The sequence below is a fragment of the Vombatus ursinus genome, unplaced genomic scaffold (genome assembly GCF_900497805.2).
Source record: "Vombatus ursinus unplaced genomic scaffold, bare-nosed wombat genome assembly UNPS02014825.1, whole genome shotgun sequence".
Classification (NCBI taxonomy): domain Eukaryota; kingdom Metazoa; phylum Chordata; class Mammalia; order Diprotodontia; family Vombatidae; genus Vombatus; species Vombatus ursinus.
The window spans coordinates 7,062,200-7,086,461 of record NW_020954603.1 but is presented as its reverse complement, the minus strand read 5'-3'; the positions used below and the strand labels follow the sequence as shown (position 1 = coordinate 7,086,461).

Here is a 24,262-nt window from a genome sequence, read left to right as displayed (position 1 = left end):
TTGGCCAGTTCGGGGGGCTGTGGCAGTCGATCAGAAAGCACGAGGATGGAGAAAAGGCTGTTGAATGTGGTGAAGGCACGTTGGAGTCTGGGCAGAGGCCTCAGGGCCGAAGACAGAATGTTGAGGAATAGCACGTGGTCAGTTTGGCCAGAATGTGGGACATGTGAGGGGAAGAAACAGCAAAGCCATGTGGAAAGATAGACTAGAACCACCAGGCAGTGGGGAAGCACTGAAGCTTCTTGAGTGAAAGTGACCCGGTGGCAAGCCTCGGCTGTTGGCCCTCCAGCTGCAGGGAGTCCACGGGACTCATCTGCACACACCTCACCTAGGAAGAGGACCAGAGGACTGAGGAAAGATTTAGAGTCAAGTCTAATAGCCTCAATTTACAGACAGGGAAACTGAGGCCCACAGAGATGAAGGGATTTGCCCCAAATCTCACAGGGAATAAATAGCAAAGTCCTCACCCTCCAGTTCTAAAGCCACTGCTTTTTCCACTGCCAAGGAGTCCCTTTATCCCTCCTGGTACTATGATGCAGGTCATGGGCGAGAGCACTAAGGCTGGCCTGCGGCTGCCGGCATCACCCACCCAAGTATACTTCCTCTGGGGCAGAGGAAGTGGGAATCCTTCCCCTCTGGGGTCCTTGGGCCAGGACACCCATCACCACAGGGCAGGCCATTCTGCCCCTCCAGCTGGCATGGCCTGGTTTTTCACTAGCTGCCTTCCCTGCAGTCCATCTTCATGGAGCCGTCTCCAGCCAGGACCCCAGGTTTGTCCGGGGGAGCCCCAGAGCACGATGCAAAACAAGATTGGGAAGAACAGAGCCAGTCTCTCCCTGGCCACCTTGGTTTTTCTGTCTGTAAAAGCTGTGGGAGATGATCGCTAGAATGCCTTCTTTCTCCAGAGCCACTGTCCTGTGCCCAGCTGTCCCCCAGGCCCATATCTACTCTGCCCCAAGTCTTGCCCAAAGCCGAGTGTCTGCTGGCAGTTTCCTCCTCAGGCCATGATGGCTTTGAGATGAGGCCCCTGGCTCGAGGTTGGCAGCCCACTGGCCCCAGTGCTGAGCTCAGAGAGGAATGGCACCTTTCTGCCCAGCCTCAGACACTTGAAAAGATGGCCCCCAGAAGCTCTCTGGGAACTCGGCCTTCTTGACCTCTCCCAACATCACTGTGTGCTCAGTGCTTCTGCTGCCCACACCGCCTCTTTGGGCATCTTTGGCCACATGCCAACTGAGCACAGTGGTTCTTGAGTCCCATGGACTGTAATGTCCAGCCCTCCAGCCCTCAAGATCACAAGAACTGTTAACATCACAGGGTTTCTCTGGAGGTCAAGGATCAGGGCTCAGCGGCTTCCTGACTGTAAGGGAAGGAGCTCAGAATTTGGAGTTAGGTCGCCTGCAACATTCTACCTGTGTGATTGTACACAAGTCATTGCATCACTCAGTGCCTCAGTTTCCTTATCTGTCAAATGAGGTTAAACCAGGAATCTCTAAGGTCCCTTGCAGCTCCAGCATTGGGGAGAATGAGATAAGCTCTTTCTTCCTGCAGGGTGGCGAAGCTCCCTGGGCTCCCTGGGCCTGGCAGCTCTGGCAAGGGAGGAGAAGGGGGTCGAAGTCTCCTCCAGCATCTCAGCCTCTTGGCCTTCACTGGTACCTTACAGGGGAGAGGAGAGAATGGGGCCACCCTTTTTGCCCAGGCAGGGGTTAGACATTGCATAGCCCCTTCTGCCCCAGATTCCCATCAGGCCCAGCCCCTGGGGTGCTAGCAGGGACGCAGGGCAATGGAAAGAGTAGGGGCTTAGAGTCCCCAGGATGCACCTTGGTCATTTATTATTTTTGTGACCTTGGGCAAATAATCTCAGCCCCAGCGAGCTTCAGTGGGCCACATCGTGGCAGCCTCAGTGACAGCCAGAAGCACTCCCAGGGCTTGGAGGGGGTGGGGGGACCATCTGGGAGTATGGATGGCTTTGCCAAGCCTAGTTTTTGGAGCTTCCCACAGCTGGGTTGGCCAACAAGTAGCCTGGGCTAGAAAGAAGATTCACTGTGCATCTGCCATCCTGGGGGTGTCCCTGGGGAAGGCTCAAGCTGTGTGGGAGGGGGTCTGTCTGCTCTGTGAAGTGGGAGTCAGACAGGACATCCCCAGGTCCCCAGGCCCCACCAGAGCTGCTGCTCTGGGGCTAACCCCAGTAGGGGCTATGGGTGCCAGGTTGGGCCTCTCCAGCCTGCCTGGGCCAGAAGGTCCAGGTGGGAAGGGGTTAAGTGTGTTCCTCCCCTCCCACTAGCTGAGCCCTCAGTAATAGGGAAGGCAGGCAGGCTGGGATGGTGGCTCTCCAAGGGTCCTCTGACAGCCTAATCATCATTATTAATGCTAATAAACATTAGTGAACTCCTCACCTCCCAGCAGAAGGTTGAAATAATCACTGAAGAGCCTAACTCCCCAGGAAGCTGTCAGTAGAGAGGCTGAAAAGAAAGCAGGCCAGGGTGGGGTTTGGGAGAGAGAGCCCCCCAGCAACTCCCCCCACCTCAAGGGCTGCCCCTGCCTTCCGGAATTCTGAAGCTCTGGGGCTTGGCGAGCTGGACAAAGGGAGGGATCAGTGAGCTAATTAGAAATGATCGCTCTTTCAGCATTAATTAGCTCTGCTCACTGGCCCACAGCCCCTGCCTCAGAGGCCACTCCCTCCCTTCCTCCCTGATTGGAAGTGATGGTGCTCTGGGGAGCACAGAACTCCCAAGATGCACCTGGGCTACAGCTAGAAACCTTCTACAGAAGTGACCCTTTGTGACTTTGAGCAGTCTCTAAGACCCTTTGGCCTCAGTCTATCCCTCTGTAAAATGGGGTAGCTTTTAGTAGAGACAGCGCGATACAGTGGGAGGACCACTAGACTTGGTTAGAGTCAGAAGACCCAGGTGTGAATCCTTCCTTGACCTTAGGCAAGTCACTTAAAAGTCTCCCAGGGCCTCAGTTTCTTCATCTATAAAATGGGAGTAATGATGTTTGTGGGCAAACATTTCATGGACCATTGCCCTTCTCTCCGTCTCGGGGGGGAAGTATTGAACTGTATGAATTCTTAGGCCAGATAGGAGCAAACTCCAGTCAGCAGCCTGCCCACTGTGTACCCTGTCCGGACAGCCCAGTGCATGGCACACCATGGCATCTTTGCCCTCCAGCCTTTCACTCCTGGGTGTGTAGTCCACTCCCAGCTCCTGGGGTGCACCCTCGATAGCAGCCACTGTCTGCCCAGATGGACAGAGGGAGACCAGGCCTCTCTCAGCCCAGCTCCCTGAAGAGCCTTGAGCCTCCCTGCAGAGAGTTGGGGGGAGAGTGGGGATCACTGCAGAGGGTAGATATAGAGAAAGGCAGAGAGCAGGCCTCATAGGCCTCAGCTGGGTGGGCTTCCACGCAGGGTCATTGGGGACTGCATCATGGGTGCCTTGTGGTTGGTTTTTCTGTGTAGCTCGAATTGGGAAGATGAAGCGTCGGAAGCAGGATGAAGGCCAGGTATGTCCCCTGTGCAGCCGCCCCCTGGCAGGATCGGAGCCCGAGATGAGTAGGCATGTGGAGCAATGCCTTTCCCAGGTAGAGGTGCCACGGCCTCCCCCGCTCCCTACCCCCCACCCCCATCCCTCTGCCCAGACCTGGATGTCCCAGAGGGGCAGGGCTGCTGCCCACTGGCATGCCTCGGTTCCTGGGGGGGGGAGAAGGGAGGGCATGCCCAGCACCCTGGTCAAGCCAGGAGTTCCATGGGCCACAGCTGCCTGCTCTGCCTCCCCAGAGGGAAGGCTCCTGCGTGGCCGAGGACGACTCCGTGGACATCGAGACTGAGAACAGCACCCGCTTCGAAGAGTATGAGTGGTGTGGGCAGAAGAGGATACGGGCCACCACCCTCCTGGAGGGCGGCTTCCGAGGTAAGGGCCTCAGAGGGGGCCGGAGGCGTGCTCTGAGCATATTAACAGTCTTGGCCGGCGGTGGGGGGGAGTGACGACAGGAAGCGGGTTGATCAGCCCCGGTGATGCATCGAAGGTGACAGCTCAGGCGGCTTAGCGCCTGCATCAAATATTAAAGGGACGGTTATGCATTTATCACTCCATCCCTTTTAAGGTTGATAAATGAGAATCCGGCAACCCGCTGCACACCTCCAGCGCTTCGGGCCCTCAGGGCTCCCAGACAAACACATTTTATGTTTCCCTCCTTCTCCTTGTTCTCAGTGTCAGGGAAATCAGTTATAGAGGAAAGAGTGAGTTATGGCAAAATTTGACCTCCTGTGAGCTTTACTGGCGAATGTAATTTTAACTCCAAGCCTAGCCCCTCTCCCTCCATACCCTCAGCCTGACCTAGGAAGGAGCTAAGCCACACGGCTTCCTATCCCCTTACAGCCCCCAGGAAATCTCAGGGCTGGGGTGCAGAAGACCCCAGGACTGGCCATGAACATTTCTGAGACCCCAAGGGGAGCAGTTGATCATTGTGACCATGGCAGAGATCTTGGGCCTGTCTGTGGTGATGTCTTGATTTGGGGGAGAGGGTCCCCATATCTCCCACATCTGTTCATAATTTAAGCAGCAATGACCTGGAGACCAGGGTTGAGCCTTCTTGGCCATGTCCAGGGGCAGAACCAGTCCTTGGAGAGTGGGATCTGTTGTCAGCCAAGTTGGGACTGCTGCCTCTGCAGGGCCCAAGAGGGAGGCTCATTCCCCTCCTGGCTTGTAGTAGTACAGATGGACACCCCACCTTTGCCCACCTACTTCCCACCTGTTATGGGAAGCCGTAGAGGGATGGTACTCTGTGAGATGGGCAGGGCTTGGTGTACCCCAGGGGAGTGTCATGCCCGGGAAAGTCTAGCCCCAGGGTAAGCAGGTTGTGTTAGGAGAGGCGAGCTGTCTCCCAAAGAGGGTGGGTCCCCATGGATCCTCATTCCCATGGAGGAATGGTCTGGCACAAAGCAGAATTGGGATTTTCAGAATCTAGATGAGAATTCTGAGTGCATCTGGCCAGCGCTGCCCAAGGGGCTGATCAGTGAGGGAGGCCATCTGCTTCCCAGCCCCCTCCAGCTCTTTCAGAGACCACTGTCCCATCTGTGTTGCCCTCTAACCCCAGCAGTGGGTAGACCAGGAAGGTGCTGGACCAGGCATTCTTTCTTCCCCTGGCTGAGAAATGGGTCAGGTCTAGTCTAGGGTCTTATCTTAGCCCCTTGTTGAGGTTACTACCCATGCTGCAGATGGTAGACTGAGGCACTAAGCCTAGAAGCTGGTACAGTGGGATCATAGGATCATAGAGGCCTTAAGAGGCCATCAAGGCTTTGTTTGATGATGGAGAAACTGAGGCACAGAGATGCTAAGTGATTTGCCTGGGCTCACACAGCTAGGAATTGTCTGAGGAGGGATTTGAACCCAAGACTTCCTGACTCCAAGGCTAGTACATTCTCTTGTCACCCCCCTGGAGAAAGGATGATACTGTGAAAAGAATGCCAGGCCCCAACCCTATACCTTAGATGCTGTGTGACCTTGGACAGTCTGTTTCCCCTCAGTAGGTCTCAGGGGCTTGGCCTGGGTAGGCTTGGGATCCTTTCCAGAGCCCAGCCTCCACTGTGCAGAGCAGCTCTTGGGGGTCCAACGATCTTCTCGCAGGCATGTTGGCACGGGCAGGGGGCGGGGAAGGAGGTGGCACGGGATGCAGCCTCCCATGTACAAGGAACAAGTGGCAGCTCTTGCCCTGGGGAGTTGGAATTCTGGCATCGTCCTCTCCCTTGGAGTGGTGTGGACACCTCACCATGCCAGGACGCCTCCTACATGGCACGCTTTGAAGTTGTTTTAAAAATACGAACTAGTTGCGCATTTCTGGCCCCAGATGTTTACTCCATAAGGTTCTCCCTTTAAAGAATTGCTGGGGGGGGGCTCACGAGGGGCTGGTCTTTGAATGATTTGGCGAGCGTGCACGGCTGTGTGTGGGACTTGAAAGGCGGGGGCTCCTTTATCTACAGAGAAGTGTGCCCGCTTCCCCTGATAGAAGCTGCTGTCATCTCTTAACCAGCTTAGTGCAGTCAGAAGGCAAGCCCACTTGAAACACTGTTTTACACAAGGATCAATAGCGGACACAAAACCAGTGGTGGGGAAGCAGGTGAGGGGGGAGCCCAGAGGGCTCTCTGAGGCCGGCCTGATAGCGGCAGGCCAGAGGGGAGGCTTCTGAGGCCCCGCTGGAGCCCAAGCAGCCGCAGCCCATGAAAGGGCTGCCTCCAAGGGCCGGCCACTGCAGAGACGGGTGCTCCGGGGGGGGGGGCCTGGGCGTGGTCCTGGGGGGGTGGAGGGCCACGCTCGTGTCAGGGCATCGATTGCCCCTCCATGAGCCGAGCCTCGAGCCTTGGGTTGGGAGCCCGGGCTGGCGGCCGCGTGCGTAATGTGATTGAAAGGCAGTTAAAATGGCGGTGACCTTTTCAGGAGGAATTAGATTGCCTGCCAAGACCGGTTAGAGGGAGTGATAACGCCGGCTTGAGGACGCTGTCCAGCAGACTTGAGAGAGAGAGAGCCACAGACAGGGACAGAGGACAGCATGGGAGAATCGGGGATCAGTTCCTGCTCCGTGCTCATCCTCTCTGCCCCCCACCCCTCCCCTCTGGGAGCTCTTCTTTTTGAGCCCATCAGTTGTGTTGAAAGCAATCCGCCTGCTGCCACAGGAGCAGCAAGTCCTCAGGGCAGAGGGAGGCCCGGGAGGGCAGCAGCCACGGGTGCAGCCTGACGGAGCTGTGACCCACACAGGGCCTAGCAGTGGCCCATGTGAAGATAGGAAGACATGGCCTGGTCTGAGGAGCCACAGAGACTCCAAGGGAATAGAGAAAGATCCCCTTGGGCCCCGCCTGATGAAGAGGGCACCTCTGGACCTTGGTGGGGGGGGTGGAATCATGGAGTTTCAGTCCAGAAGAGTGGTAATCACAGGAAAAGCTAGCATCCAGACTCGGGGCCAGGAAGTGTTTCCTGCTGCCACGTCCCTGCCACCTTGGGGCTGGGAGGACTAGTAAGGGGGAGAAGGTTTTGCAGGTGCCTTCACTTAAACCAAGGACAATTTTGTGTGATGCAGTAAAAAGCATTGAGGCCTGAGGCTCTGCCACAGACTCTCCGGGTGACCTTGGGCGAGTTCCTTCTCCTCTCTGGGCCTCAGTTTCCTCCTCTATAAAATGAGAGGGCTAGACTCCGTATGGGTGTAGCAGGACCCATCAGAGGCTCATTCCTGGGCCTGTTTCTGAAGCTGACCCAGAGAGGGTGAAATCCAGAGGGGGCTTGTCTCCTGTTGGGAGGTGGGGTCAGGGACCTGGGCTCATGTGACCGCAGCCTGCCTGTCCACCATGCTCCGTGGAGTTAAGGTCACACCAAAGAGAGAGGAGATGGGCCGACCCCATTTCAATACAGAGTTGGCCTTCATGCCTGGTACTGGAGCAGTGAGATGGAGAAATCTCCCAAGAGACAGGCAAGGAAATGGAAGGGACCTGCCGAGGATCCCACAGTCCTCTCAACCAATGAATTGTGAAGCCTATACTTAGCCCTATCACCAAGCCGGGCAGAAAAGGAATGAAAGAGTCTGTCTGGAAATACAGCCAGCCTGGGCAGCTTCCAGCCATTTTCTCATTACATCCTAGAAACGGCCCCTCAGAGGGCCTGGCTTCTCAGGGGAGGGGTGTGTGTCCCTGGCTCCCACCCGAAGGCCTCATTCACCTTTCATTTGAGGACAACACAATGTCAAGGCTACTCCGGGCTCATCCAGGGAAAAGCTGCTGGAGACAGATGGTCCATCAAGCCTGAGGCCTGAGCCGGGGGGGAGGGGTCCTGATGGTGTGGCACCTGCCTTCAGTGGGGCGGCAGGGGCAGCCTGGCTCCCCACCCTCCACCCCATGTGGCAGAGGCCACGGCGGCCGCCCCTGCTGTCTGGCACAGGAGGTGACAGGTGTTGGAAGCAGCTAGCATCTGCTTTTGTCGTAGATGCTAAGGAGTGACGTGGGGATTGGGAGGAGGAGGTGCGTTCTTCCATAGGACTTGGCTGTTGCCGAGCCCTCCGGCCTTCTGGCCCTGGTGTGGAGTGTGGGTGCACGCTGCTGGAGTGACACAGTTGTCGAGTCAGGGACAGTGAAGGAAGCAGGGGCTGGGGGATCGGTGGGCTTGGACGTCGCCGCCTGCCTGTGTCTCTTCTGACGTGCGCCAGCAAGTGAGGCAGTGAAACGCATTATCGAGTGGTGCCCGGAAAGTGGCTAACTGCGTTTGACACACGCCAACTCCCTGCCTCCACACTGGATAATTGCATTGTCAACTGCTCAGCCAAGTGGCAGGTGACAGACACTGCCGGCCGATTGATTGTCCCGGCATCGCCCAGGCCGGCTCTGAGGACTGTCAGGCCCCAATCGATGGCGTTTACACAAGCCACCACAGCGGCATCGGTAACTAATTTCAGCTGGAAACTCATCTGCAGCAGACACCCCAGCCTGCCTCACCCCCCGCTGTCCCATCCTGGGCCCCCCCCCCCCCCAGATTCCAGGACTTTACCTCTCCCAGCTCACATACATCTCTGGTTTCTCAATCAATATGCTGATCAATTGATTAAATTAACACTGGCTTTCTTCTTACTGGCCCAGGAACAAAATGAGTTTGGAGGAGAGGGGATTATTTTATGAAATTCAGACCTTGTTATCATTTCAGCACCTGCCAGCCCTCCCGCTAGTCCCTCTTCTAGCTCATTTGCAGGGCTTGCCGTGGGCCAGGGTTGGGCCCAGCTCCCGAGCCTCCAGGCTAAGGCTGCTCCAGCTGGGGGTTCTCTTGCCTCTCAGGGTCAGGCAGGAGGAGCCCCAGAGCACCTGACCAGGCTAAGCTCAGCAAAGAGAGCGTCCCTTGCTTTTCAGAAGTCGGCAAGCAGCAAGCTTGGGCACAAAGATCAGTCATTCCAGAGTAGTAGGACTTCCAGCAAAAGAAACTTAGCAGTCGTCTGCTTCTACCTCCTTTGACTGTCGGGGCTTCTGATGTTCAGAGATGGGGAAGATACCCTTCAGTGCCCCAAGGAGTAGTCCGTGGGCTGGGTGTAGCGAACCTTTCCTGGAGCCTGGGGGAGGGGCTTACCTTGGCCCATCTCTACTTAGCGGGCCAGAGGTTGGGGGCAGCGCTTCTTTGACAGCCCCTCAGAGTCCACAGCAGGGCTAAGATTGCTTCCTAGGCCATCTTGCCTGCAAATGCTATTTTGGGATGTTTCAACAGCTGAAGTAAAAAGATTCGCGGCCTTTCCAGGCCAGGGGGCCTTCTGGGGAATCCGCATAAAATGACTTTACGACCATTTCTTTTTATTGGGATTCTGTGAGAAGTCAGCGAGTGACATTTCATTAAGAAAATAAAGTTTAACAGGCCAGGGATCAGAGTGTATAGACTTGGCAGGATTCTGTCAAAACGTTTGGGGGAATAGAAGGGGCCCATCCCCTCGTGGGGCTGGGGGGAATGCCATCTGTCACCTAAAGTACTCACCCATGGACTATCCCATGAAGACCCAGCTCAGCGATCACATGCTGCTAGACCTGAGAGCTTCTAGTCTATGCCACTCATTTTACAGAGGAGGAGACTGAGGCCACAGGGGCCTAAAGGACTTCACCAGGGTTGCCCACGTCATTGGTAGCAGAGCTGGGGTTTGAAAGGAGGTCTCTGACTCAGGTCTATCGATCTTTCTAAAGCTTCCCAGCTCACAGTCTGGGAAAGGGAAGCTGGGACTGAGGCCAGGCTCACACAGCACTGAGGAGACCACTCTGGCCTCTCTGAGTCGTCCAGGTGAGGGCCAAAGCAGCAGAGAGCATGTGCACCCCCTCAGATTAGCCCTTGTACCATCAGGAGAAGCGGGGGTGGACCGTAGGCTGGCTGTTTCTGCTGCCTTGTTTACAGGCTTCGGGAAAAGAGAGGCCATGGGGCGCTTGAAAGGCGAGGCAGAGTTTGTTAATGATTTGGGGCTCTTAAACACCTTTGGGGTATTTATTTTAAATCATTTCTAAGAAGCTGAGACCCCTGTAACCCCGCCTGAGCGGGCAGCGGCAGGCAAACAGCCGCCAGGAGGATATGAAGTTGACCTCATCACTTGTCACTCACTGAAGGTGGCCCTTGGCTTCCGTAGCCCCTGGCAGAAGCAGAAATAACTTGATTTGGTGAGCATGGGGCCAGCAGCCCCCAGAAAGCTGTGTGTACACAGTGCTGGGGGCTGGGGGGAGCTGCAGCCAGCCTGATAGGTATATCCTGATTGATGGGGGAGTTTGTCTCCCAAACTGTCAGAGGGTTTATGGAGGTGCCACTCACTGGTGAGGCCGAAATTGCTTCTCAGAACACACCTGGCCAGTCACAAGACCCATGGAGACAGCTGCCAGCTGCCTAGTAGCTTTGTTCTGGGGGGGGGGGGGGGAACGACACCTGCTTCCTCCCTCCCAAAAGGGCTTTGGCAGGTAATCGGATCTCTAGAGCAGCCCAGAGACCTGCACGATCCAAACATTCATTCAGCAAAACTTTGTTGGATGTCTGCCCATTGTATATATCTTGATTCTTTGAAGACCCATTTCTCTGAGAGTGGGTGGACAGTGAGAAGTGCCCTGTGGCCTCCCTAGGACAGAGGGTATATGGAAACTCGGTGCTGTTGCCGCCAATGGGGCATAATGTGGCCTAAAGCCTCTTCCCTCCTGATGGTGTGTTGTGGAGTCAGAAGGCCCTGGATGCCTGCGTAGCATGGCCATCATGGGTCGGTGGCCTTCAGGAGTGTGGGGCCCAGTGCCCAGGCGCCAGGGAAGGGGAAGGAGCAGGTGTGAGCATGTATCCCGCTGGGGCCATTCTCCCTATCAGTGTGTGACTGCTCTTGTCCAGGAATCTGGTCTGAACGAGGCAGGGATGAATAATTAATGGCAGACAGTCCAGACACCAAATATTTGAGCAGCTGCTTGGTGATTCTGCTGGCAGGGACCTGGAGGCAGAACCAAGAAGCCGGGCCCCCGGGGTCATGGTGAGCCCAGCTGTGGCAGAGCAGGGCATCCCCGTTTGGGCACAGCCTGCTCAGGTCTACGCTCCAGGCAGGGTGGCACGCCGGGCTCTCATGGCTAAGTGAAGTTGGAGGGAAGGCCTGAAGCACCCGTTTGGCCTTCACTTCTGGCTCTCAGAAAGTCAGGAGTAGGTAGGCCAGTGAATATGAAGGGTTTTGAGCTGATATAGAAACATCTTAATGGAGGATTTCTCTCTCTCTCTACCCCCCACCCTGGGTAGGCCTGGGAGGGCCCTGGGCTATCCATCCTATTATCTCTACTCTTCTACTAGGTTCTCCGAATCCTTCCTCAGTTTTTCCTCTAAGGTCTCAAGATACAAAGCAGGGCCCTGTTTGGAAGCAAGGCCAGGGCCAGAGCTGGTGGGAAGGGAGGCTATCAACCCCTTGCATGTCAGGCTGCAATGTGCTATCAGTGCTTCAGAATGGGAGAAATTATGTTGAAAGAGGTCTGGACTCTGGTGGGTGGGCAAAGGCTTACTGTGGCATCTTTTTAGGGAAGCATGGCAGATCAGGACAGGTAAAGAGGGGCCTTGAATGTCAGGCCAGAGGAGTTGGGCCTCGTGGGGGTCTGTCAGGGGTCACTTAAGACTCAGGTTCAGCAGTGATTCCAACACACTGGATTTTCTCCAAGAAGAGCTACAGGCATGCACGCACGCGCACATGCACAGGTAGGCTGCCTTGCCTTTCTCACCCCGTGGTATCTTTCTCCCCACAGGCTCCGGCTTCATCATGTGCAGCGGCAAAGAGAATCCAGACAGTGACGCTGACCTGGATGTGGATGGCGATGACACCCTGGAGTATGGGAAGCCCCAGTATCCTCTAGGACACATTTGGGAAGGGTGGAGCATGTGGGCTGCCCCTAATCCCACCCCCCCACCTGCGTGCTAAGACACCAGCTGGACACCCTGCGCTTAGTGCCTGGGGTTTACCCAGCTAGCGGCCCCATTGGGAGCCTGTGCCATGAAATCAGGGACCTCAGCAGCCCTAACCCCTCATTCGAAGGGCTTGGGGAGCCTGCTCTTCAAAGCCTCCCTGTCCCTTGAGTGAAAGCTTCCAGTTGTGGCAAGCAAAGCCAATTGACACCACCTTGTACGCTGCAACCTTCCAATGCTTGGGGAGACCACCCCCCCACCCCCCATGCCTTCCCCAAGTTAAGTCTCCCCAGTCACTTCTACCCATCATTTGACGGCCTCTTCACTCATCTCCTAACATGGTCTGACCTTGCCCTGATCTGGAGGGTACCAAGAGGCCAGTGAGACTTCTGCTGGGCAGTATTTACCTTAACCTGTGTCCAGGTATACTGAGGCCGACGTCATCCCATGTACTGGTGAGGAGCCAGGTGAAGCCAAAGAGAGAGAGGCTCTTCGGGGAGCTGTGCTAAAGTAAGTTTCCAGTCCGAGGAGGGAGGGGGGCTGGTCAGGGCAGCTGCTGCCCCCTCGTGGAGGCCACGTGGAACGCTGCTGGGGCAGCCCCCTCACTGTCTCTTCTACTCCCCCACCTGAAGGCCTCACTGCTTCTCCCCTTCCCTTGCAGTGGCGGCACACCCAGTACTCGGATAACACCAGAGTTCTCTAAGTGGGCCAGTGATGGTGAGTCCTGAACTCCGAGGAGGGGCAGAGCTGGCAGCTGAGGCCACCTCTGGTCCTGCTGGCAGGGGGAGGGACACAAGAACATTGGCTGCCTTGGCCCCTGCTGCGCAGCACTCCCCATGGGCCCCCCAGAGCATCCATCACCTGCTCCCCTCTTGTGTGGGCCCCTCACCCTGGGAATAGGCCGAGGCAGTACAAAGGGGTACCTGACGAGAGGCCTCAGAAGGCACGAGTTAGTGTGCGTCCCTACCAGGGAAGCTACACCCCTGCTCTAGGGACCTGACTTCCTGCTTTTCCTCTAACACTTGGGCCAGGGACAACCGAGATTGGGAGAGGAATCCACTCTGGTCAGGAGCTGTCCATAAGCTAGCACCTCTGCTCTGGGGACCGGGCCATCTGTCCTCCCTCTGATCTCTCAGGAGCAGCCCAGATTGGGAGGGAGCCTGCTCTGGGAACATCCAGAGCCGGGGATGGGGCTAAGTTTCTTCTTCTCTGGCAGAGATGCCCTCCACAAGTAATGGTGAGAGCAGCAAGCAGGAGGTGGCCATGCAGAAGACATGCAAGAACAGTGACATTGAAAAGTGAGTGTCCGGGGGGCCTGAGGGTGGAGGGAGGCCTTTCTCTGGGCTGAGCCTGCGGGTGGCAGCAGGCAGGGAGGAGGGAGAGGAACCAAGACTGAGCGAGAGGCAGGCGAGCTGTCTGTGGCTGCCCAGACTGAATTGATAAGCGGGCCCGGCCCAGAGAGCCTCGGAGTGCCTGCCCGCGAGCCCCGCCGCTGAGCTGTGATATATGGCAGCCCAGCCCAGCCACAGCAGCTGATTCATCTCCAGTTTCTGTTTCTTAATCGGGAGCTAAATTGGTTTCATTTTTCTTGTCCCGGGTGTTGCTCGCGGCAAGTTGAGGCAGAACTGTTGGACTTCGTCATTCGTAGCTAGAATTTTTTGGCCTTGGTGTGGCCAGTGTGGGTCAGGGGAGCATCTTGTTAGTGCCCCCCAGTCCTCTCATCATCAGTGGTCAGGGGGCCTGAGATGAGGCTTGTGTCCCATTTTCAGAGAGCTGCCTGGGATGAGGAAAGGCTTGTCTACCCTCCGTAACCGAAGCGTTAGGGAGGGCGGCTCTGGCTCACAGTTCTGTGCCCTGGAGCAATGCCCCAGCCCCACAGTGCTTTAAGAAGTTGGTGTCATCCTGAGGTTCCAGGGGCAGCTCGGGGGAGGCTGCAGGTGGCTTAGGTGCCCCCTTCTTGCCCTGGAGGTGCTGCCCGAGTTCGGCCCCCACGTGGGAGCTGGGGTCGTGTGGGGGGAAAAGGCAGCATCTTAATTCCGAGGGCCAATGTTCAATTTTGCTTCCTGCCACCAAAGTAGATTGCAGGCCAGCGTGCGAGTCTGGCTTCCTGGCCCACTGGGTCACCTCCCATTTGTTTTCCTCAATTTTCTGTTGTCATAAATTCATTCCAGCCCGTTGTGGTTGATCAGTTTATCTCGGTCGGGGCAGAGAGCGCTGCTAGCATGATATATGACATGAAACGTTTTAGCCAGCCTCTCCATGAATCACTCCAGCTGCTCCGTGTCAGCGGCAAGGCAAACAGGCCCGTGCGGCCGACCGGGCCGCCGATGAGCTCAGGATGGGAAGAGACATGACGTATGAATGTTTATTTAATAATTCTCTAATATTTCCAGCCGAGTGTGGTTGTGCCTTCCGAATGGGGGCTGGGGAGGGGTCGGGGGAGGGGAGCGAACTCTAATCTGGAGGAGCCGGTCATAAATCAGGGAGACAACATCATTAATCAGGGAAGGAGGTGGGCCCAGGGGCCACTGGCTGTCCTGTGCGGCCGGGCCTAGACTGTCAGGGCCAGGAGAGGACCAGACCAGCCGAGATGGAGGCCAGTGTGGGTGGGTGTGCGGCATGTGTGTAGTGTCTGTGTGCATGTGCAGGGGGTGGGGGCATGTTTTATAAAACAAGTCTTGATTTCCACGCTCCTTGCCTGGCAAAGCCTCGTGCATAATAGGCAGCGGGGGCCCCAGTGGGCAAGGCAAGTGTGTGAAACCTGGGATTTGAGTCGGCCGCTGCCGCCACCAAGCATTCAATCCGCTTGTAATTATCTCCTTTGGAGAACACTTCATGCCGGGCATGCTTCAGCAAGCGAAACGCTCGTTGGGTTAAGAAGGTTTGAGAGCAGGAGATGCTGCTGCGGGTTTGGCTTTTTCCTCTCTTCCGAAATGGCAGTTTTACAAAGCACTGGTCCCACCACATCCCTAGAGGTCAGGGGCACTGGGCACAGCTGGTGTTTTAGCAGAGAGGGTGCCCCAGGGGCCAGGTGTGGGCACAGCTCCATCCCAGCCCTGCTCCCAGGGCCTCCTTTTGGGATCCTGCTCACACGGTTCCCGTAGAAACCGGCTCCCAGCTCCGTGCTCTGAGCCAGCCTAAGGAAGGCGGGGAAAGAGCCACACATACAGACAGATACCCAGCTCCAGCGTGCTGAGGGAGGAGGGGTGGGTAGAGCCTGTCGGCTCCTTCTGTTAGAGAGTAAGCCAGGTGGTGTCTGGGGGACCCAGGGGGCAGGGCGGGGGAGAGGCTGCAGGGGGAAGTGGGGAGCAAGACGGACCCCATCTCCTGGTGGGACTGACCCCTCCCTCTTGCTGAGCTGTACTCTTCCCTTGGCCTCTTTGGCCCCAGCCAGTCAGAGCAGCCTCCACATCTCCTGACCCTTGACTGCCCTCAGTTCAGGGCTCAATTTTGCTAGTCTCTTAAATGGGACAGGTATGGTTTAACAGAACCACAAAGAGGAACTCCAGCAGCTGAGGCAGACACAGTACTGTCATTGCCAAGCTGAGGGTGCCCACGCCTGGCAGCCCAATACCATCTGCCCCATCGGGCAGTTACACTGGCCCAGCGAGGTCTAGCAAAGGGTTATGGTAATAATGGAAACTTTGTTGGGTAGAGTGGTAGCCCAGGACCAGATGAAGGATTGGGGGCAGATGGGGTAAGCCCCCCCCCCCATAACTGCCTGTGGAGTCTGGGAAATGGGACATAGGTCATTGTGTGCCCCTTCTCCCAGACTGGGAGCAGCCCGTAGCTCTACCTGACAGGCTGGGCTCTGTGGACGCCTGTTCTCTTGGGGGGACCATTAGCTCTCAATTATGGGGGAAACAAGCCAGCCCAGGCTGAAATTCAGCCTTGCCAGTCAAATCAGGAAGACATCTGGGAGGGATAAATAGTGACCCCAGAAGTCCCTAGCTGAGCTGTTTGGAGGGGACGAATGCCGTGGACCCGTGGCTGCAATGTCCCTGCTTAATAGTGCCCAGAGCCTGCTCTCTCTGGGAGGTGGTGAGGAGAAGTGGGCTTAGGGAGGGCAGAGGGAGCTGACTGAAAGCCCCCCTAGGCTCCTGACTCCCCCACCCAAAGTCTTCTGTCTGCCTAGCAAAGAACTGTCTTGTTCTCCCCTCATCAAGTCCTCAGGCTGTTCCCCTTCTCCTGGAGCTGGGCCTTCCTCCTGGGCCCTGGGACTTCATGGGAGGGGGCCCATATGCGTGTCGTGCTCCCGCCCAAGGGGTGACAGTCTGGGCTTAGCGGGCCTTGCCTTGGACCTGGAGGTAGGGCTGGGGGGAGGCAAAGGGGGATACGTGGCTGGGAGGACCTGCCACCTCCCGAGGACAGGCCAGAGGATTTATGGCGCTGCCTCTCTCTCCCTGGGCAAAATCTGGGGATAAATAGCATCATTAACATTTTAAATTACAAATCCCATGTCAGGCCCTGTTATTTACATGGGAGCACTGAGCGGTTTAATTACACAGTAATTGGCACCCAGCAGCAGAGGGGTGACCCCAGCTGGGGCTGCAGAGGAGGACGCCTTCCTGGGCTAGGCCTGTGAGCCCAGAGCTGTCCGCCAAGGCTCAGCCCTGCTGCCCAGGAGCTTTTGTCACCCAAAGGGGCCCTTCCATGTGTGCTGTGAACATGTACTAGAGAGCAGAGAGGAGGCGCTCAGGGCTGATGAGATCAGAAGGTCCATTGGGGCGCCTGGTTTCCTGCCTGGTGGTGACATCTTCTCTGGCTTGGGAAGAGCCCCAAGCCCCTTGGCCTGAGCTTAGCCATCCATTTCTCCCATCTTTCTGGGCTGGGGAACTGATGGGATCTGGGTGTTGGAGGAAATGGAAGAGCCTGGTCTGGTGATTAGAGGCTGTAATCAGAGGACAGGCTTCCAGGGCCTCCCTATGGGGCGGGGACCCAAGTGGAGCTGACTCCGGGACACAAGCCTAGGTCATATGTCAGTCAGTGTAAGGAAAGGGATGAGAGGGTGACATTTGTGAGACTCCATAAATACAAGTGCTTTTGGGGACCAGAGTGAGCTTCTGGCTGAGCCAGGAAAATGTTTGGAGGTTGGGGGCTTGCTTACGCCATCCTGGAGGCTGATTGCAAGGACTGGATGATCTTCAGAGTGGCTATGATTTGAGGACATGGATTTGGCCTGTGGACAACCCAGGAGGGGCAGGGACCCCCAAACCTGGAAATAAATGAGAGCTTGACTCCCTATCTGCCTCTCCTAACACAGGAATAATAACTCAATCAATAGTGCAGGTGTTTATTGCCCACCAAGGAGGGCAGGCACTTCCCAGCCAACAAGGCCCCAAGCTCCAGCCTGCCATCCATCCGTCCATTCTTTGGCCAGCCCAGTAGCTCCACCTAGTCCCCTTAACCCAGGAGGTGGCTCAGCTGCCAGCAGTCTCCCCGATGCCAGGGAGGTGGGGGAATGCAGCCCAGGCTCCAAAGCCTCCCCTATCTATCCCCCTTGGGTTCGGACCTTCCCTAGGGCAGGGGCCAGGGCTGGAGAAGGGTCTCTGGAGGTGGGGAAGGGGGTTCTGGCTGTGATTCCTGACTATGCCTATGCTTCACCCTGTCCCTATTACAGGATCACAGAGGACTCAGCTGTGACCACATTTGAGGCCCTGAAGGCCCGTGTTCGCGAGCTGGAGCGGCAGCTATCCCGTGGGGATCGATACAAATGTCTCATCTGCATGGTGAGAGGCCCGCCTGCCCAGGATCAGTCAGAAGGGCTGGGTGGTAGGAGGAGAGATAGGGTGCCTTCATCTCGTAGTGCCATGCCCAGGCAAGGAATTGGTGGGGAGAGCCGGGCGTGGGAGTGATAGCCCTCTTCTCTCGCCCTCTAGGACTCCTACACGATGCCTCTGACGTCGATCCAGTGTTGGCACGTGCACTGTGAGGAATGCTGGCTCCGGACCCTGGTAAGAAATGAGGTGGGGAGAGCAGCAGCAGCCAGTCGAGCTCCCCCCAACCCCACCCTGGGGCTCCTGGCTAGTCCGCGTGCTGCTGACAGGCCCTGCAAAGCCTGGCTCCATGGGCCACTCGCTCATGGGAAGCCATGGCCTGAGCAGCTGCAGTGGGCTGCCCTCCTTCCCAGCCTGGAACACAGAGCCGAAAGACTGCCTTGTCTTATCCCCACATCTGATAGGTAAGATGAGGCTCGAGAGGGAAGGGAAGAGATGTGCCTACAGACACAGACAGAATCAGTGACCAAGTCTGTGCATTGCTGCCTCTGCTGAATACCTGGCGTCCAACCTGGGCTTTCTCTGCAGGCTTCCAGATTCTCGAAGCCTCAGTGTCCCCACCTGTGAAAGATCACTGAGGCTCCCAAGACTCTTAAGTTGGAAAGAACACTTCTGTGGTATCTCAGAAACTCTGTGTGAGAGGAGGGGGAGCCTAGCCCCTGCCCGGGGAGACCTCTCACTCGTAGCTCTCCCTTGGACTAGGTTCTTAAAGGGCTCCGGCTGTGCCCTCTAGGGCCCCTCTTCCCATCCTTGGACAGCTCTCTCCTAACTCCCCAGTCTTCTCTTCCCCAGGTTCTTCAGCCCCTCCTCACCTGACCTGGACTCCAGGCCTTTCCCCCACCCCTGTCATCTTCCAGAGGAGAGCTGTCCTTGTCCTTCTTAAGCCCAGTGACTCCCAGAGCTGACTGAAGCACCTCAGATTTCATCTGACCACCCCTGCCATCCTGCATCAGACACTTCACTGAGTACTTTGTCCATCCTGCTGTCATGTGCCCCTCTTTCCCTCCCCTCTCTTCTAGAAGGGGGTGGGCTTAGTGCTTGGGCCCTTGATCTCATTTCCTACCACCCGCGTTCCTGGGCCCAACCCTATCTCCTGGCTCCTTCCTGCCCACCCATAAACGTGCCCAGATTGGCCCCTCTCTGCCTCCCCCTTAAAAAAAGCTTTTGCTCAGTTCTGCCGTCCCCTCCATCGGTGTCTCTCCTTTCCACAGCCCAGCTCTAGAAAAAGCTGCCTGTGCTCACAGCCTCCTGACCTCTCTTCCTGTGACTTCTCAGGCCGCTGGACCCTGGGCCACTCACCTGAAACTCTTGCTGCAGTGATCAGGGATCTCTTTGCCTGATCTGCTGGCTTCTTCTCAGGCCTCATCCTTTCTGAGGAGTCACGCTCTCAGTCACTTTCTCCTCCCAGATGCTCTCATGGTTCTCCTCCGACCACTCTGACCGCTCCTCAGTCTCCTTTGCTGCATCCTTGGACCACCCCCCATGTATAGCAGTTCTCCAGGCCTCTGGCCCAAGCCCTCTTCTCTCCTCTCTCTATACTCTCTTCTGGAAGATCTTGTCGGCTCTCTGTGCAGATAGAGCTTTCTGTGGACATGGAGAATTTCCCCCTCCTCACCCACCCCCAGTCTCTCTTCTGTGCCTCAGCCCCATACACCTGGATGCCCCCGGGGCATCAGTGATCACAGGAGTTGGAAAGGCCCTTGGGGGGCATGTGGACAGAATCATTCCCAAGAGCACTTTCTCCAGCTCAGCCCATCCAACAAAGGACTCAGGATCTCTCCCCAGACAGGCCCATTTCTGTGGCAGGCGCTGCCATCGCCAGTCACCCAGATTTCCCGCCTCAGGCTGTCCTCGGCTCCTGCCTTTCTCTCCCCTCCAGTCGTGTGCCCCAACCCTAGCTCGGGCTCTCCCTCGGCACTCAGTTTGCAGGAGGTGCCTCCTGCCCCACCTCTGCCTCTCCAGCCTTTCCTCCTCACATCCGCCAAAGTGCACCCCCAGCACCTAGCTGCCTCCTTTATGAAAACACCAGTGGCTCTCTGCTCCCTCTCTGATCGCACACAGACGACTCCGGTGAGCATTCAGAGCTTCCAGAATTGGGCTCCCACAGAGCTTGCAATGTGGATTACATGCTCTGTAGACAGTGCTGGCTGCTCTCAATAGGAGACATGTCACCTCCCGTCGCCGTGCCTTTGCACTAGCTGTGCTCCATACCTATAGTGTCCTCCTTATCCCCTTTGCCTCACAGGACACAAAGCTACCTTCAAGGTTCAGTTCATCTGCCACCTAAAAGCCTCCTTCTAATCCACTAGGTGCTAGCGCCCGCCCACCTTCCCTGGAATGATTTTGTATAAGCTTCGTTTTCAGTGGTTTACATACTCTATGTTCTTTCTGCTCAATGGAATATAAGCTCCTTGAGGGCGGGGCCCATTGAGTTTTTATCTTTGTATTCTCTGTGCCTAACACCATGCCTGGCATTTAATAGGCGCTTCATCTGTGCCTGGGGAGCTGAGGTAGTCAGAGGTCAAAGCGTCCATACCCAGCCGCTGTTTAACTCAGCGGAAGCTCCCAGTGACTCGTTGGCTGCCAAGCCCAGCTGACCCCTTGACCTTGCAGTTCATGCCTTGTAATCCCCCAGTCTTTTCCACACAGATGGCGTCCTAGCCTTGCCTCCCCTGTCTTGTACTCGTGGGCAAGACTGATGTTTTGAACCTAGATTTAAGACTCTACATTTATCCCTTTGAAATGTTTTTTGGTCCTGGGCCTGCCCCAGCTTGTCCAAAGTTTTCTGGATTTGAACTGAGAACCAGCACCTTAGCCATCTCTCCCAAGCTGGTATCATCTGCGGATAGGATGAGCGTGTTGCCCAGGGCTTTATCCACATCACTGATAAAATGCTCAGTGGTGCAGATCCTTGCCCCCACCCCCACCCCCAGCCGCCTTCCAAGTGGATGATTATTGCCTACTTCCTAGTCCACCGGTGCTTAACACAGCACCTGGCACATAGTAGGCGCTCCAGATTAGCTCTGCTTCTCCATCTTGTCTCCAGGGATGCTCCCCGAGCTTGGGGCACAGCTCAGCGGCTGCTCTCTGTGTTCAGTGTCACAGAAACTTGGAGGCCTGCTTTGAAACAGGCCCAGGGGCCAGCAGAGGCACTGCAGGAAGTGGGTCTCCTGCCTCCTTTCAAGGCTGATTCAGCTTCGACGTGGGGCCCATCATGGGTCTGTTCTGATGATTGGTCCATTCTGTGAGGAGGCGGGGCTCCAAGACACAGGGACACTCTAGGCTTCCGCCCCTCCCTGGGACCCTTGCTGGCCCCCTCCTTCTCATCCCTGACACTCTGGGCCACCCCACCTGGCCTGACTTACATGGGCATCTTCCCTTAGCCAGCCTGGGCATACTCCAGGCTTTGGGCCAGTCATGGCCCAAAATGGCCAAAGCAGACCAGGCAAATGCCCCTTCTTTGAAACGGCCTTTCAGGTTCTCTCTCGTGCTGCCGCTGAGCGTTCTGGTGTGAGGGTCTACACCTCCAGCACCTTCCACGCGCCCTCACACACATCATCTCCACACCCATCTTGGGCCAGTCCCCTTGACGCGCTCCAGCTTAGCAGCCTCTTCCTAAAGCCCCCAGAGGGTGTCTGAGCGGGGCAGAGGACAGAGGGAAGGTCCCCCTGGAAGCTCTGCCCCAAGCTCTCATTGGCTGTCGTGGCTGTCACACCCCGCTGCTGGCCTGTGCCTCAATGCCCCCTTAGCATTTGTCCCCAGAGCTCATCCCTCTAGTCCGGCTCCAGCTGCACCTTCTGAACCTGCCGTGCCCTCCCCCCCCACCACCACCACGTGGGGTGGGGCGCTCAGAGCACTGCCAGGCAGGAGGAGCTGTTAGAAGCCGAGGCTCATCTGTTGCCCAGCCCTCCCTGCATGACCACGCGGTGGTTATTACAGGCCCTGCAGCTCAGGCTCCAGCACAGGCGGGTTCTGTGTGACCATTAAAACGTAGCCCGAAGCCGCAATAAAAGCTGGAGAGGAGCGACTGGGTCTTTGTGGCCTGATCAAAGTCAGGCGTGTGATCTCGTTAGGGCCGCTGAGCCAGCGTGGGGGCTGGACCCGTGGGGTTTAACAGCCCAGCTGGGCCTGGCAAGCCTGCCTTGTTCTGATTACAGCCCCACTCCTTCCCACAAAGGGGGCCTTGTATTGGAGCCAAAACCTCGTTTCAGCTGGTCCTTTCCCACCCCCAGAGGACATGGGGAGCCATCAGTCCAAGGGCTCGGGGGCCACAACCATCATGCATGGAGATCCATCCTTCAGCATGCCTTGGCAGCCACTGGTGCTCTTCCACCTGCAGAGGGGCGCCCAGGGTCTGCGTCAGTCTGGCTCCTCTGGCTGAGGCTGCAGGGCAGCACCTTCCCTCCTCCTTGGTCTGCCCCCAGTGTGGCAATGGCTTTGTTCTGGCTCCCCTGCCCTTTCTAACCCTCATGGCCTGGCCTGGGCATTCATCAGTCTGTGTCTCTCCAACGCCCCTCAGTCACTGTGTCATGTGTCATGGTCTAGGCTTTAGACACACGTTACCAAGTTGGCTTTTTTCCCAAAGAGGCATTGTGGGAGTTGTCATTGTTCCGCCACTCAAAGTGCAGAGCTCTCTGTGCCAAAGCCCCCTCGGCTCACCTCTCCTGGGGCGCTGGGCCTCTGGCCTTCAGTCTCACCTTCACTTCGCCTGGCTTTCTAGTGCCCCCCAACAGTCCTGGTCCAAGTCTGCTGGGTTCTTCAGCTCAGAGAGGAGTGCCCGAGCAGCCCCTGATCCCCACCACCCCCATCCCTGCCTAGCTCTTACTGCCTTATTCAGCATCCACTCCCTCTTCTCCATTTCCACACACGCAAGACCATAAGGGAAGAGCAGAGATAATGTACCAGGGAAAAGTCTTTATCCGTGAGTTGACAGACAACACCAACTCCTGGGCTTTCTGTGTTCATCACTAACCCAGGGGCCCAGGTCTAACCCAGCTCAGGCTCCGGCAGGCAGGTGACTCCCCCTTTGAAGGTATCTGGGCCGATCTTGAGGATGACGGGCTGCCTCCGGGGGGCCTGGCAAGCAGGGATCCACTGAGGGTTCCTGCAGCCCAACAGGAAGGCCTGAGGCTTGCTTCCCTCCTAGAAACACAGTCAGGCACCCGACCCGTGGAGCAACTGTCATTTTGGTGGGGGAGGGGGGGTGGCTCAGCCCCAACAAGGATAGGCCTGCTGGGAAAATGACCAGCAGATCAGCTAACCCTTTCATCATTCACACGGGCCTCCAGCTTCTGTCTCTGGGGGCTCTTCTCAGAAGGAAAATCTGCTTGGGAGAGGAGGGGTGGAGACAGGGAACCCGACTGAGGGAGGTACCAGGCCTCTACCACTGACTGTCCTTTCTGCCCCCCAGGGAGCCAAGAAGCTGTGCCCCCAGTGTAACACCATCACAGCCCCCGGGGACCTGCGGCGCATCTACTTGTGAACCCAGACACCAGGACCAGGCGTGAGCCCGCCCCCAGCCCTGCTCACCCACCACCCACAGAGACAGACACACGTGTACACAGGCGTGCACACAGGACTCTGGAGCCAGAGTGGAGGGTGTGGAGCAGCCCAGCCCCCCTCCTGCCCCTGCCCCGCCCGGCCCTGGCCATCTCTGTCCCCCTCTTGCCCCTGTGTGTCTGCAGCTGGGCGGGGCGGAGCGCTGGGTCTGGGCAGACACACAGATGGACCTGCACACAGGCCAGACAAGCACATGTAACATAGACCCTGGATGTTTACAATGTTGTGTAGAGATGGGATGGACCCTCCCTGCCCTGGCCCTGCCCCCCCCACCCTTCCCCGGGTTGTGTGTTTCCTTCTTTCTTAAAGGAGGCGGGGCGTAGAGGCCCCAGCCCTCGGGGAGCCCCAGCCCCTCCCCACACTGGTCCCCTGTGTCTGCCAGCGGTGGCTTCATGTTCAGTGGTGTATAGTTTTTCATCCGGCCTGGGGGCCGGCAGCTTAAGGAGTGGGCTCCGACCCCCTCTGTTCTGGGGCTCATCTGGTCACTGGTCAGTGCCAGGGACCAGGGCTGCTTATAAGGAAGGAGTGGGAGTCCCTTCCGGGGCAGTGACCCTCCAGAGGGGAGGGGCTGACTGCCCTGGCCCTGGCCTGCCAGCCCCTGCCTGCCGGCCGCCGCGGACGCTGTGCTGTGATGCTGTGTCTGTATATCCTCTGCCAAGGTACTTGTCCTTCCTGTTTGTAAACTACATTTGACATGAATTAAACCAGTGTACGCCCATGTCTGGCGGAGCCTCCGCCTCTCCCTCGGTGAGGCTCTGGGGTCACCTCTTCACTCCAGGCTGGGGCCCAGGAGCTGAGTGTGCTCCCAGGCGCTGGTGTCGTCTGGGAGAAGCTTGGAGGAGGTCAAGTCTGGGCCCAAGTGCGTTCTGGGCTCTTGGTCTAGTTCTGAGGTGTTAGAGACTCCCATCAGGAGGGGATTCTTGATAAGCCAGTGACAGATGTGGTTATCTGAATGCCCGGTGGTGCCCCACAATGCTCGTGACTGGGCAGCCCAGGCCAGTGAGAGGGGCGTCTGAATGCCCGGCAGTGCCCCAC

The 24,262-nt window shown here is 57.1% G+C and overlaps 1 protein-coding gene across 3 annotated transcripts in view; it reads left to right on the top strand.

Annotated features, from left to right (window-relative positions):
- The window catches only part of RNF220 (ring finger protein 220), a 45,486-nt gene extending 21,541 nt beyond the window's left edge, over nt 1-23,945 (top strand). For 2 of the 3 annotated variants that reach the window (XM_027838066.1, XM_027838068.1), the window contains 9 exons: nt 3,452-3,573; nt 3,770-3,902; nt 11,735-11,831; nt 12,315-12,401; nt 12,553-12,608; nt 13,108-13,189; nt 17,512-17,620; nt 17,771-17,845; nt 23,079-23,945. In XM_027838066.1, the coding sequence (XP_027693867.1) occupies nt 3,452-3,573; nt 3,770-3,902; nt 11,735-11,831; nt 12,315-12,401; nt 12,553-12,608; nt 13,108-13,189; nt 17,512-17,620; nt 17,771-17,845; nt 23,079-23,150 (833 nt within the window). In that variant the 3' untranslated portion in view covers nt 23,151-23,945. The remainder of the gene's footprint in view (nt 1-3,451; nt 3,574-3,769; nt 3,903-11,734; nt 11,832-12,314; nt 12,402-12,552; nt 12,609-13,107; nt 13,190-17,511; nt 17,621-17,770; nt 17,846-23,078) is intronic. The other variant, XM_027838067.1, reaches the window with a different exon arrangement.
- The last annotated feature ends 317 nt before the right edge of the window (nt 23,946-24,262 follow it).